General features: G+C 44.5%; 2 protein-coding genes across 2 annotated transcripts in view; both read right to left on the reverse strand.

Moving 5' to 3' along the window:
* The window catches only part of LOC135909856 (uncharacterized), a 33095-nt gene that overhangs the window by 17870 nt on the left and 719 nt on the right, over positions 1-14506 (reverse strand). The window contains exons 2-3 of the mRNA XM_065441899.1: positions 5269-5623; positions 3302-4162 (exon numbers count right to left, since the gene is read on the reverse strand). Coding sequence (XP_065297971.1) covers positions 3302-4162; positions 5269-5607 — 1200 coding nt within the window. The 5' untranslated portion in view covers positions 5608-5623. The remainder of the gene's footprint in view (positions 1-3301; positions 4163-5268; positions 5624-14506) is intronic.
* LOC135909846 (myotubularin-related protein 10-B) lies at positions 9720-14475 on the reverse strand. The gene has a single exon (XM_065441890.1). The coding sequence runs from the start codon at positions 14224-14226 to the stop codon at positions 12055-12057; it is 2172 nt and encodes a 723-aa protein (XP_065297962.1). The 5' UTR covers positions 14227-14475; the 3' UTR covers positions 9720-12054.

A 14506-nucleotide genomic window follows, 5' to 3' on the forward strand; every position in this document is an offset into this window, starting at 1 on the left:
GATAGGTTAGAGGATGACAAAGCACTTTTATAGAAGCAGCGCAGGCACAGAGCACACAAATGAATGAGAGACTGTCTTGTAAATTTTTGTGTCCTACTTTCTTGCATATTTTGTGTATGCGTTGCCTTTAAATTATTTGTGGATAAATGAGCTTACAGCTAGTTTTATGGCTGTGCCCTTTGTATCAAGCAAGCTATGGCTATAAGTCACATCAGGCCTGACAAATTGCCCTTATTGTGGTGTCAAAGGTGATTCCGCCTGCCACCAATGTTTAAAAGGACTGAGAGCAGGCCAGGATGTGTTGTGAGACGCTGATGGAAATGAAATGACCGTTATTTATAGTGACAGAATTCAGCATGCTGTTTGCGAGCTAAGAAAAAATTATAATTTTAAATTGCAAATAAAGTCTCAAAAACCAGTAAGTGGCATGGGCTGGCGATGAAATCTTGTTACTTCGGATGTAATTGAATTCTGGGGTTTTACATGCCAAAACCACAATTTGATTATGAGGCATGTTGTAGTGAGGGACTCCGGATTCATTTCGACCTCAAAGGGACCTTTAACGTACCCCCAATGCACGTGACATGGCCGTTTTTGCATTTCGCCCCCATCAAATCAAATCAGATCAAATCTCGGCAGCCGGGATTTGATCCCACGACCTTGTGCTTAGCAGCGCAACACCATTGTTGGTAAGCCACCACAACGGGTACTCCAGATGTAGTATATGAGATTACTGTACGTAAGTCCGCTGTTATTAAGTATAGAATACCTATTCCTTAAAAATTGCAGTTCGTATATTATTAGGCCTTTGCACTGCATTACAAAGTAAAACAAGTGCATGCTAATGAGCAACACTGCCTTTGTAGTAATGAGTGCACTAGCAGAGCTGTTCAATACACGGTGGTGCACATGAAGGCTGTTGTACACATACGAGTTTGCGAGTTGGTACCCCGAGTTCTGTGGTCTCCAAGATACAAAATGCTATCGAGGAATTGTGCCATGAATGGGCACCAGAACTGCGATACTGGCATATCCTACAAGTTTTCTTGGCATGGCTAAAAGAGAGCAAGCAGACAAATGACAAATGTAACACAAACTTTGGAAAAATGACATCCTCATTTTCAGCATTAAAAATATGGAATGACCTACCCAATTCACTTAAACTAACGTCATCTTTGAATGTATTCAAACATGAGTTAAGATGTTTTATTTCTTTTTGTAAATAGTTTCATGTCCTATAACATGTTCTCTGTATAATTATGCTTTTTGATATAGTATGTACTTTTTGTTTGTTTTTTCTTACCAATGTATTGCATTACGTGCATTCATTTGTTTTCCTTGTACTTTCTTTAAATCTTTGCTGCTTTAACCTATGTTTTGCACACACCTTTCTTTTTTTCTTTTTAGAACCGAGGGTCCCATTGCAGTCATTGACTTTGGGACCCTTGTCTGCGTACTATTTGTTATTTACTCATTGTTTTTTGAATGAAGAATAAACTAAAACTGAAATACAGAGCCTGTCTTCACTTTATCAGTGAAAAAATATGTTGACAGTTATGGAAGTTATACAACGGGCACAGCCATAAAACCAGCTGTCAGCTCGTTTATTCACAAATAATGTAAAGACAATGCATACACAAAATATGCAAAAAAGTAGGACACAAAAATGGACAAAACAGTCTCATTCTCTTGTGCGCTCTGTGCCTGTGCTGCTTTTATAAAAGTGCTCTGTCATCAACTAGCCCATCTATCAGTTCGTAATTAAACCCTTAATTGAAAATTGCTTAAAGATCTTAAAAAGTTCTTAATTAAAAAGAGAGACGAAACACACTGCACTGACATCCAACACTATTTATTGCTGTAGCCATTGCTGGGGTGTACCTTCAGATACCGCTTATTGCTGTAAAAGTAATTAAACGCCTTACCAGACATGAACCACAGTAACATCGGCTTGGTAAACAAACATTATTCTTTTACAGCTAGAGCTGCACTTGTCATCTGCTTACTACCAATGCCGGCGTGCAATCACTATCGTGCTCACCTATCACTGTTTCCGGCATGTTTCCTGAGCCCAACTACATCCTCAATGCAGATTGGAAAATTCCGATTAAAAAATTCATGCAGAAACACCTCTGGGAGTTATCTAAGTATGCGTAAGCATTGTGCCACTTGCTCATCTCCACGCAGCCCGGTGCAATTATCAATGTTATGAAACTTGATTCGACCAACATAAACCCTTATCAACCCTCATCGATTTTTATTTTTATAGAACATGATCCAACTCTTATCAACTCTTATCGGTCCTTATCCAGTGAAGTTGTTGCAAAACCACCACTACAATTGCTAAGGAGGGTATGCAATGCTTTATTGATTATTTGGATATTTGTCTTGAGCTTGTTTTTATTAATATGTATGTTGTGTTGTGTGTTGTATGGGTGATTTCGATGAATGTATCCACTGTTTGCTTCACTTTGCTGAGCGCTTGTAGCCTATGCTTTACGCGGGTATGAGCCATTGCACTCGCCTTATGTGACGAACAGACAAACCTATCATAGGGTAGGCATACACAATGAATGTTTTCCAAAAAAGTCTATACTCACTCACTCATTGGGTAAGCACAGAAATGCTTACACATTTAAAATGTTACACAGCATTTTCTGCCTTACCACTGCATGATTCGACACTAAGAGCAGTAAGCTTTCCATTGCACTAAAGAAATGGGTACCATGAAAATTGGTTGTCCATCCCTCTAAAGTGTCTTTTGGTTGCTTCAATGGCAATTTAGTTTGGAAGCAGTTTCTGTTTTGGAAAGCCTAGTGTAGCAGCCCTTGCACTGGTGTTGGCATTCTGCCAAAAGCTACAGAAAGTTGTACAAATAGGAAAACCAGGAATACGACTCTTTCAGCTAAACTGCTGGCTTATTTGTGATCATATTTTGCTTCACACATACACAGCAATTTGCAACACGTTCAGTTTAATACCACACTTGTGGTCATTACCTAGTACCTCCACAATTCCATAATTAAATTCACAATTAAATCAAAGTGGGTATTGTCTACAGGGATGCCATTCAAAAGTGTTCGATTTCACTGAATGGAACAGTGGTGTCATCTGGCACTACTACAATGAACACAAAGTGTTCACTGTAACCGTGACAGGTGGTGCCACCATTTTATTGCAGCAAAATTGTCATTTGAGTCACAACATACTTTGGCTTTCCAGCGAAAAAGGGAATAATCGGCTCCTGACAGAGTGGTCCCTTCACATGATGAGAGCAATGCATTGGCAGCAGCATTCTCACCTTGGCCAGCTGCCTGCGAAACAGCAGCTCTTCCTTTCGACGCATCTTGCGCACAGCCTCCTTGATCTGCTCTCCAGGAAGGCCCTTCTTGCGCATAGCCTTTTTTGTTAGGTATATGCGTCGTTCTACCTTTTCTGGCAGGAGCAGCATGCCCTTGGCCTCCCGCTCCTGGCGCATCCGCTGCAGTCGCTTGGCCTTGCCACTGCCACTACTATCTACAAGTACACCTGTTCTTGGCTTCTTCAACACAGGCTGCTCTTCCTCACTGTTGCTGTCTTTTTCATTTTCATCAAAGGACAAGGCCTCTTCCTTCATGACTGGTGCATCAGCTTTATGGCCGAGGGTTTTCCTAACCTTACCTAACTTCTCAGTGTCAGAACTTCTGAACTTTCCTTGATTTTCGGCAGGAACTGGAAGCTTCTTCCTGACTGGTGTGAGAAGCTTTTTAGAAATAATTTTCTTTTTCCTTGCTTTTGACATATCAGCAGAAGACTGAACCTCCTTTTTATCACCACATTTCTTGGTTACACCGGAGAGTGAGAGTTGATTCTTTGAGGCTGGCACAGCAGTCTCGGCAGCAGAAGTTTTTGTTTTAAGCAAACAGGCTTTCTTTTTTGCACTGGGTGATGACCTTTTTTTTGCAACTTCTCTGGGAAATGTGTTACTTGTGCTACCTGTCGTACTGGAACTTGGCGCTGGCACTACAGCAAGTCTCTTTTCAGGAGCTACCGCCACTATCTTTTGTACAACTGGAAGGTCTGGTTCAGTTTTTCTGTGCTTCTGCAACAACTTCTCAAGTGCTTCTGCTTCTTCATCATGCACTGCAGCTTCTTTTCTTTTGGCAGCATTTTTGCCTCCAGCCTGCATTGAAGCAAAAATTCAGCACAAGGAAAACAACATTTACAAAGTGAAAATTTGCATCACTTTTTCTACATGCTTACACACGAACTAGACTTTGCCAGCCCTGGGTGTCATTAATAAGGCAAACTTTCCTAGGGCTGAGGCACAGATCCTTAAATTGATGGGTGCACTAATGTATTGTCACACTGAAATTTATGCCACACATTGCGATTTCAGGCTTGATGCATTGATCACAAGGAAATTCAGTTCATATTTCTGTAGCTCATAATCTTTTGGCCCCTGGCATATTACCAGAATGGTTTAGCCTGCAAATTACTGCCTTTTTTTCAGCAACTGTCACTTGCAAGTTGGGCATACACTATGTATAATGTAGTGCACATTTGTAACGAGTGTCTGGCAGGGTTGATGGCGGTGGTGGTAGAACAGAATTAGTGTTCCAAAATGTTCCTTTGTTATAGTCTGGAACATTTTACTAGCAATTCTACAAAAAATTATGACACAAAAGCCAACCATGAAAGAAAAAGTTTGCATCAACTAAAATGTAGCACCAAATTAGTAGGATGTAGCTTTGTGCTACTCTCAGGTGAATGTCTCTCACCTTGCGGATTACCACACAACACCTTTTTGATTTGTTTATTTATTCACAACTGCTCTGTCACATGTTAGCCTCCTTGTTAGCTCACTTGGTAGAGCATGTGCCATGGAGAGTTGGTGGTACTATTAGATTCGAACCCCAGATCAGCACAAGTATTTCTTCAATTGCAAAGCTATCTGGTTAACTCTTGTGGGCCTTCTTTATAGCTTTGTGCTTTCAGATGGATTCAAACTCTCACTTTTAAGAAATTTTCCTCCCCCTTGTGGACTTCCATAGAACTTGTTTCTTTCATCAAAAATCAAACATTTACTCACAATACAGATGATGACCAATGCTAAAGAAACGAACACTGCAACCAGCCTTTTTGTCACTGTGGTCATCACAAAAGCTTTTTACATCACTTTGTAGCAAAGAGGAATGTGTTGGCATGAGAAAATGTTTCAACTACATAACCTCTCTGTCAGCAAAAGCTGCACTGAGGTTGCATCAGATAATGGCAAAAAGACTTCACCTGTATGTTGCTCTTATTTCCGATGACATGTTGTGAAGGCCTGTTACTTGACACTGCTGCTTTTCCTTTTAGGTGGACATCAGCAGCTGCACCTCTACAGGATACATTGGCCTCAGCACCACCACTTTCTGTGCTTGTCATCGTCCTCTTGATAGCAAAGTTAATGCCTATGGGATGCTTCTTGCCAGTGTTCGACAATCTTGTCGCTCTACTGCCATCACGTGCGCAGCTTGGTTTCGCAGCCTCCTGCCGCTGTGCTACAAACTCAGACCAAGTGGTAGCCTCTCCTGGCTGCCGTTCATGCTTTAGGACACTTTTGCTCCTAGCCCAGCGAGTCATTTTCTCTAACTGGCCTCTGCAAGGCAAAGAAACAAAGCTCAAATGAGAACACTGAGAGCTAGAGAAATAACAAAAGGCATGGAAGTTCACCAGACAGGTGTCTCGCTGGCAAGGAAAGTTAACCAGGCAGGTGTATCGTTGGCAAGAAAGGTTGACCAGAGGTAGCTCTCGGTGGTATACTGCAAGTGCCCGCCTGGTGGACATCTTCATTTCATCTATTGCTTAAGTTCTGATTGGCTGGGCTGGAGTACGCATGAGAAGGAGACAGGCGTTCATGTAACAAGTTATACCTGCGCTACTCCTGTTTTTGAGATTTACAGGCCTACGTGATACTTTGACAGTGCTGCTGCACGACACCCCTCTATGGTGTGTGTGCACTTTGCATTCTTTGCACTTCTCTCCTTTAATTTTTGTGCTTTTGCTCCTGTTCAGGACAGCCAACTAGGGAGAGTATTTTGTAAGCGTCCACCTAGTGGACACGTCCCTTTTGTCTGCTGCTGAAGCTCTGATTGGCTGGGCTGGAGTACGCATAAGAAGAGGATCCCACCAATCAGCCTGAAATGGTTGGCAATGATTTACAGTATGTAAAGCAAAGGAGCCAAGGCCTGGGAAAGCAATGCTCACGATAGAGTTTCCTACAAACACTAGAGGGAACTCTGGCGCAGCGATCGTTCAGCCATCATTTGAATGATGGGTCGTACATGGATTTGTCTCATCTTTGTGCTTGAGGGCTTCGAACATTCTTGTAATTTCATTTACTACGCTTTACCAGGCCTAAATTCGCCTAACCTAACTTTCAAAGCACTTTATGCTTTTTTATTGCAGAAGGTAACACGACTCGGCAAGCATGCATAATTGCTGCCAATTGTAGTGGTTCTGTATGTTGATGCATCCATGGTGTAAAGGTTTCAATATTGGGCTTCTGTGCTAGAGGTCCATCGGGCAATTTTAATAATGTTACTTCAGTTATTTATAATGTAGGCCCTTTTACAGCCGTGTCACATCTACCATGAGGAATTCATTGTCCACGCCATTCAGAATGCATCATTAACATTACCACTTGTCATGGCGCTCTTTGGCCATACCTGGCCCTTGTGCCATAAAACACCACACATCGTCAATTATTTATAATGCAATACTTTCTTAAAAAAGATCATTTTACAAAGTCACGAAGCCATTTAAAGACAGAAGGATGAAATTTAGGCAAATCCATGTACTATCCATCGTTCACATGCTGGATGAACTGCCCTGCTTGCAGCTCCCGTAGATACTAGCACCACAGTTCCCTCTAGTAATTGTATGAAACTCTATGATGCTCACCTTTGCTAACGTGTACAGCACTAGAATCAGTATGCTAGAAGGCTGTTAGAAGTGCGGAGAAAGCTCGTGTTCTTTGGTTAATAGGAAGACTGGTTGGTTGAAAAAACACAGTGAGCTCAAAGTTGGCAAACACCATCAGCACTATGTACAAGAGAGTCGGGGCTCTACATATGTATAGTGCTGTTTGTCCTGTTGCTTCTCGAGTATGCCAACATTTTGTTAGCACATGCATCTCGCCATTCACCATTTCCTAGTTCTTTGATGCCTATTCCATGTGCTATGTTCCAATTTAATGCACTGGGTGTGCCTCTAGCAGTGTGCAGTACTGAAGTACCTGTATTTTTGCTCTTATCTACAAACTCATCTTATTTCTCTTGCAATGTTGCTCTCCTACTTGGCATTCAAATTGAGAAGAGTTCTGATGGATGGTGGCTCTGCCTCACCTGTCCAAATGAAAACAACAGCATGGCCTATCCACAGAAGTGGGTGCTCACTCAAAAAGCCACTCGTTATCATACTTACCTTCTGTGTTCTAAATCACACCTACCACTCTAGAGCACTTGGCATCAGTACAGAATTGCTGCTTGCAAACCAATGGCACCACCTGTTCCACAATCTTTGGCCACTTTCTGGGTAAAGGCTATCTTAATTGGCTGGGCATTACTTACTGACACACATCTTGGCTGCCTGATGCCATAGCAAGTCTCCAGATTAACTAACAACTTGGGGTCCTCTAACCTGCTCTGGAATCTTGGGGGAAATGTGTGTGCATCCACACTCTTTTGGAATGCAGCCACCATAGTTGGAAAATGATACCTACAATGTCTTGTTCAGTGGGAGAACACCACAGCCATTGAGTTGCTTTTCCATGATTTTTTAATTCTGGGGTGCTACATGCCATAACTACGATCTCCTTATAAGGCATGCCATAGTGGGGGACTCCGGATAAGTTTTGACCAACTGAGGCCCTTTAATGTGCACCTAAATCTAAAACAAGCGTTTTTGCCTTTTGCCCCCATCGAAACAAAGCCATTGTGGCCGAGATTGAACCCATGACCTCAAGCTCAGCAGCACAATACCATAGCCATTCAGGATCAGCCATCAAGCCTGTGTTGCAGGCAGGCAAAGACCTTTCTGTAGTCTCCTCTGAATCTCAAAGTGCACAATCGCAAGGGCAACTTTAATAGCTCTCGGCAACACTATCATTGCAAGGTATTTAACTACCACAGTGGGCTGACTGTGTGGGAATGCACAACTCATGTGTCCCCTGATATGTTGCTTTCCTGCATAGCTCCTGTCTCCTGTAATCCGGGGCTTCACCACGTGGCTTTATAGCGGCAGTTGCTATGCTTGCAGGGTAGTACGAGAGATGGCGCGAGTGTGGCTCTGCTAACGCCACCTAACGGCGGGGTTACTTGGGCACAAGAAGTAGAAGGCTCTTTGGCTCCGGGTTGGCAAGCGGCACGGACGTTCCGCGTGTGCACTGATCCATGCTTCTGCAAGACCGTCTCGCGAGGCCTATACCGGAATGGACAAATGATAATTCGAGTGCACCACCGTTCGCGTGACCATACACACGAACGACCAGGCGTTGGTATACCAGCAAGGGGCGAACATATTCGCTCGCTATCCGGTCGTGGCGAGTTGGGCTTCCTCGATTTGTCGCACGCCCATCGGCATGTTTTGTGGATAGCAACTCGGCTAGCAGGCATTGGTCTATGAAAGGTGAAATAAATGCCCTTGCGATTGTTTACACTGCTGCGTTGTCGTTCCTTCATCCCAAGAACACAGGTGAGAACCCCACAACTAGCATGCTCTTAAATTTATTGCGATACCACCACCTCCGCTTCACTTTGTCACATGAATAGGCTTTTTCTCATGCCTGAAGCTGTCCACTGCACTTGGCACAGAATGGTTCGCATAAACAGAGCTGTAATTAATTTTTGATAGCCTTGCGGAACTGAGGCTTGGTACCACAATTAGAGGCATCAGCTACTTAAAGCAAAAAAGGGACAAAATTTGTGAGTCAGTACTCTTGAGTGTTGAAGGATGATTTGTTTTGAAATTCCGGGCAATGTTAGAAGAGGTGCACGAGATGTAAACTACAAGATCTTGGCCAAAAGCCGCTTTACACTGCATCAACATTCCTTCTTTCTTGCGAGAAAAAAATTACTCCCAGGAACACTGCAAGGTCTGTTAAGATAATGACAGACTTCGCGAGTCCAAGCTATTTCTTGCTTTCATGGCAATTTTTGTATGGGGTGGGCAAATGTCTCTAAAAAGGAATCAACCTTTGTTTTGCGCCAAGCAGCGCAGATTGAGAAAAAAAGATTGTAATTCACTAAGTGTGGAGAAAAGCATTTTTTCAACTTGCAGATTTTACAAGTTCAAGACCTATCGCTCCAAACCTAAAACATCGTACACCACCAAAATTCTTTGGCAATTTTATACTAAAATTAATGGGCTATTGCAAGATGTTCACCTTTAGTGAATCTTTTTCCCCTCAAAATCCCCACTCCGTTTTGCAAAACAAAGTTCGATTCCTTTCTAGAGACAATGCTCATTTCACATAATTTCACTGAATACATAAGACAGTGGCACCCCCTTAAGTCTGTTCTTATCTGAACACACTCTGCATATGCTTTTTTTCCAAGTTTTCAACAACCAAATGATTAAACAAAAAAATCAGGGGCAATGGCAAAGGAATATACATGAACTTGAGTGATCAAGCTCCTTGTTTTTGACAACCTGTTTCCTAAAACAGGTGTAGCAGCAAATCAATAGGAAACGAATGGATATCATATAATCTCTTTAATCCATTCCACACTTGGGTGCACCCCACAGGTCCCATATCAAAGTGCCTGTATCAACAAGTACTGTAGACTTGCTTTTAAACAGCACAAAGAATTTGTGCCCTACAGGTATTCTTACAGGGCTGCAAATCTGCGATTAATTGCGCCCTGATAAGATAGAATGCAAGGCTTGCTTTGGGCAAGCCTAAATTCAATCTCATGTACATGCACTCAGTATTTTTTTTGCATGCATAACAAGTGGTTCCAATAAGCAAAGCTGTCAACCTTTATAGTTTTGGTCTTTCTGATCTCAATTTTAATACTTGCTGCCAATCAGTATGGCACTGAACTTAGCTTTGGCCATATTTTATAGATCCATCTCTAAGGAATTTTTCCTTCCGTTGTCTTGGGATCCCACACATTGACTTATACATCATCTAAGCTATTATCACAAAACTATTTTTGAAGTGCAAAGGCCGTTTGTCAAAATCTACACGAACATGTAAGACAACATACTGAATGCCTGTCAGTATCAAAAGACGGTAAAGATGCAATATTAGATCGTCAAAGATGGAACAGCAACAGTTATGCCAAAATGATACACAGCTTGCCAGTACTTCTGAACGTGCCTAAAAAGGCATGACAGTCAGTACAGTCTCGACATAGTTCTACAGTAGCCTAGCAAATTGCTACTGCAGACTTATGTGGTCACAAAGAGCACAAGGACACCCACACACAACCAATGCAGTCAGCTTACAGCAATTGAAGCAAAGCATGTGTTATCAAACTAGCCGCAGCTTTTGCACATGGTTTAAAATATTGACCACTCTACCTTTATCAACATTTCCAAAAGCCTAAGAGAACTGATCAACGTGAATGCCTAAATTCTCAGCAGACAGCTGTAGGTAAGGTACAATAGGACTTAATGCCATGCAAGAGTGCTCAATTAAGCGAATAGCTGTGCTGTGCCAACCATATTATCAAGCTTACTGCAGCAGTAAAATGCACAACTGTGAAAAAAATCAATACCTGTTGCACAAGTTTGTAGATGCAAAACTATAAACTCATACCATGGTGTCTTTACGCACTATCACAGCATAGGCGTCTTTCATTGTAATAGTGGCCTCAAGTCTGCCTCCTTTGTACAGACAGGAGGGTGACAGCAGAGACCTCTGTTTAATACCGACAGGACCAGATAGCACATGCAATGGCCAATCTTTACTGCATTCTTTGGGCACTACAGTACAACTTGCTTTCTCAACATTTCAAGTACTGGTTGGTACATAGTACCACCAATTCTTTAAAAGATCTACCATTGTTCTAAGCTAGGAATAATGTCATTGCATGAAGAAACTATCCAAAATGTACAGTTTCTGAATTTAGTTTGGCCCCAGGGATCAAAGAATGCAAAGCAGAAGCAACGATATATGCTGCTTGTGGGCCATAAGAACATAGAAAACCAGCAAATCATGGCTGGTTCGAGGACAGAGGGCATATTGCCTACTTTGATACTGTCTCTCACAGCAGTGGTTACTTTGCAAATTTAATTTTAGCATAATATTGCAGGACTATGCATCACCACTTTCAATACTGGCAAAACTAATTACAAGAAGAGTGGCTTCTTCAAGACAAAAAAAAAATATATATATAGAAAAGTTGCACCATCTCAGCTTTCTTGCAAATAAAATCCGCACAGCATAGGAACAGATTCAAACAAAAAATACATTCTCTATACATATTAACAGCCACAACATATCGCCACTAGTAAACAAGCAGGAGCTTAAACAATTTGTACAATAAGTTACCGGTACGTTCCTTCTAAGCTCAACAATGCCCTGTGCCAAGCACATGTTCAAGCTTGGAGACAGGGGCCACTAAAAACATGAAAAATGAAAAAACTTTCACAAACAATACAGCACCACAGCCTCCAGTGGGAACAACTAATGAACAAAACAAAATCCCTGCCCAACACAGAATAACGCAAAATCAAGGAAACAAGGCATTAACATTTGGCTGCTGAGCTGTTAGGTTAGCTGCTATTAAAACCCACTACACCAAAAAGTTTTCACAGAACAAAGTGTCAAACAACTTTCCACAGCTGTACGAGTACCTAATATAACAAATATCTGGCACCCCATGCTGTGATGAACATTTTCAATTTAAACATTCAACAGCAGCCAACGAAGTGAAAGAAATGCCCCAAGATGGCTTAGCTGATGCCCTTACAGCAGCTATGTGCCTGCCATGCCTTGCAAGAAACCAAACCAGACACGGCACTCGGCAAAACAAGCCCATTAACTTAAAAGACCCCCTTCAAAGGAAAACTAAGGTCATGTTAGTCATCCAAGTCTCCATAGTCATTGTCTGGAAGTGGTGCTACTGAAGGCACATGGCAGCTTCCCCAATCTACAGGACCTGGAGGTGCAAATGGAAATGAAGAAGTCACAAGATGCTGACTGTCTATTGCTACACCAGGGCGCGCAGAGCTACGTTGGATGGCAAAGAAGTACTCGTCTGAGGGCAAACGTCGGTGCCGCAGCTGCACCATCTCCCCACCTTCACGGTGTTCTCTCAGCAGTCGAATCTGAGCAGCCAAAAAGTTTATATCCCTGGCCACGCGAACGTTGTGGAGGAAGAGAGTTGCTGGATCACCATTAACCACCTCTGCTTTCGGAATCCAGCGGTAGTAGCACTGTGTCCACACTGAAAGCGACTTCACTGTGGGGTCCAGGCAGAGCAGATCTTCGTTAAATGATGGTACACCTCGGTCACCAGCCCCTTCTTGTGATCTCACGTTGAGCAACTCCTTGGACCGCTGGAGCAGATACAATGGATTCTTGAAGAGTTCCAGGTCTTGTGGAGAAAGGCGTGACTGTGGACCAACCCAATCCCACACGTTGCGGTAGGGCTGTACCTTCAACACTTCCCATCGCTGCCGGTTGTTCCCAAAAAGGAACGTGTCATAGATGCCCACGTGAGTACAGTCCCAAAGGTTAGTCAAATATGACTCTGAAAACTCGAACGCTGCAGGAAATTGTGCCTGAAGCTGCCAGACACAATCGAGGAAGAACAGAAACAGCGGTGCCGCTTCTGGTGATGCACGTCCTTGACCCAGATGGTCCAGGCGTTCTGGAAACGGATGACCTGCAGCTACCCACTCTTTATCAACCAAGGTTTGAAAGCCCACCTGTGTTCGATAGTAAGGGTCGAGAAAAATCTGCACCAGGCTGACAACCACACAAGTCATGTCAGCGCCCGTCTGTTCACGCACCAGGACGTGTTTTCTGCGTTCTGTTATCACCTTGGCGGCCGCGAGTGCCACCTTAAGGCAACCTGACACGCACTCCAACCAACGGGTCGACTCGAGTGCCGCGTAGAAACGCGCCTCTTGCTCAAGAAACTCCGCTTCATCAGCTGGCATGCAGAGCGCCTGAAGCTTGTGATAGCTGGAACCAACTTCGCGAACGATCGGGCACTCAAGATCCAGGTTCACCAAGTGGACCTCTGCGCCCAGACACTGGACGAGTAGTTGCAGCCGCTCGGCGTCCGCCGATTCGGAGCCCGTGTCGGAGGCGGCACCACGCACTAGCGCCGCGCCACTTGCGTGGCTCCAGCACCAGGCGACGACACGCTTGTCGCAGAAGTGTTGCGCTAGGCGTTCTAGCTTGCAGTCGACGAGACGGCGCGGAACCGCAAACCGGCCGGGAAGCGCACCCGACAGGCGAAAACGCTCGTTCAGCTCGGTCACTCTCCACAACTTCGAGGCGGCGCAACGTCGAAGCTCGGCGTCCCACTCGTGGGCGCTCTCGAAAGGCGGTTCGCGCTTGCCGATCGAGCCACCGCGCGGGCAGAACAGCTTATCCAGGCTGGAGACGAACGCGTGTCGCGAAAGGAATTGCAGCACCTTGGCGCTGCATTGGTCACTTTGACAGAACTTGAAGGAAAATGTGAAAATGCGCATGTCCTTGCAGTGGACCTGCAGCACCTCGACGGACTGCGCTGCGGCCGCCTGTGGCGACAGCCGCTTGCGGCGGCCCCCGGAGAGTTGAAACAGGGCTTCCACATTCAGGAGACCAATGTCGTTTTCACCCAATACGCGGTTTGCGCAGAGCGCTCGGGGCTTGCTTTCGCCGCTTGTGTCCATGGTGACGAAGCTCAACTTGAAGTTAGTGCAAAAAAGTACGCCTGATACGCCGTTACGCAAGTCACTAAACGTGTTAAACTTGAGCACGTTGTCTACCTCGGTCACCACCACTTCGCCGTCGCACAACACGGGTTTCAGTGTCACCTGCGGTATGAGATCCGGTGGAGGAGGCGCTGTGTCGGGTGGGCGTGCAGACGACCGCTCGCCAACACCGAGGTCCACATACGAGACGAACGAACTGCCGGCGCGCTTCAGTCTCGACTCGGAGCCCATGGCTTCTTGTTCCGGAGAAGCGTCGCTCACCTGGAGCACATTGCGCCGGGTGCCCAACTTGAATGGGAAAGAGTCTGTCGATATCTGCATCCTGTTGTCAACGTCGCCGGAGGCGTACGATACACAACGCTACACCGGGCCAACATCTAAGCCTACTCGTCAGTGGTTGCGTGTTAAAAGTCCACGCGTCGTTTTTCCCAGTGCGATAAGAAAGGCCGCTCGGGCTTACAGGGCACCTGGATCCATGATCCAGCCTGAAACCCGCCGAGCCCGTGGTCGTAACAACTCACTTCGCCGGAACCGCCAAAGGGGCACAGAAACGGCTCGCAGACGCGCGTGACCCATGAGCGAAGGCGCGGCTGGAACGCCA

Source organism: Dermacentor albipictus, chromosome 1 (assembly GCF_038994185.2).
Source record: "Dermacentor albipictus isolate Rhodes 1998 colony chromosome 1, USDA_Dalb.pri_finalv2, whole genome shotgun sequence".
Taxonomy (NCBI): Eukaryota; Metazoa; Arthropoda; class Arachnida; order Ixodida; family Ixodidae; genus Dermacentor; species Dermacentor albipictus.

Excerpts from the sequence above, each read along its gene's own strand:
- LOC135909846 (XM_065441890.1), bottom strand. The coding sequence starts at position 14,226 with ATGCAGATATCGACAGACTCTTTCCCATTCAAGTTGGGCACCCGGCGC.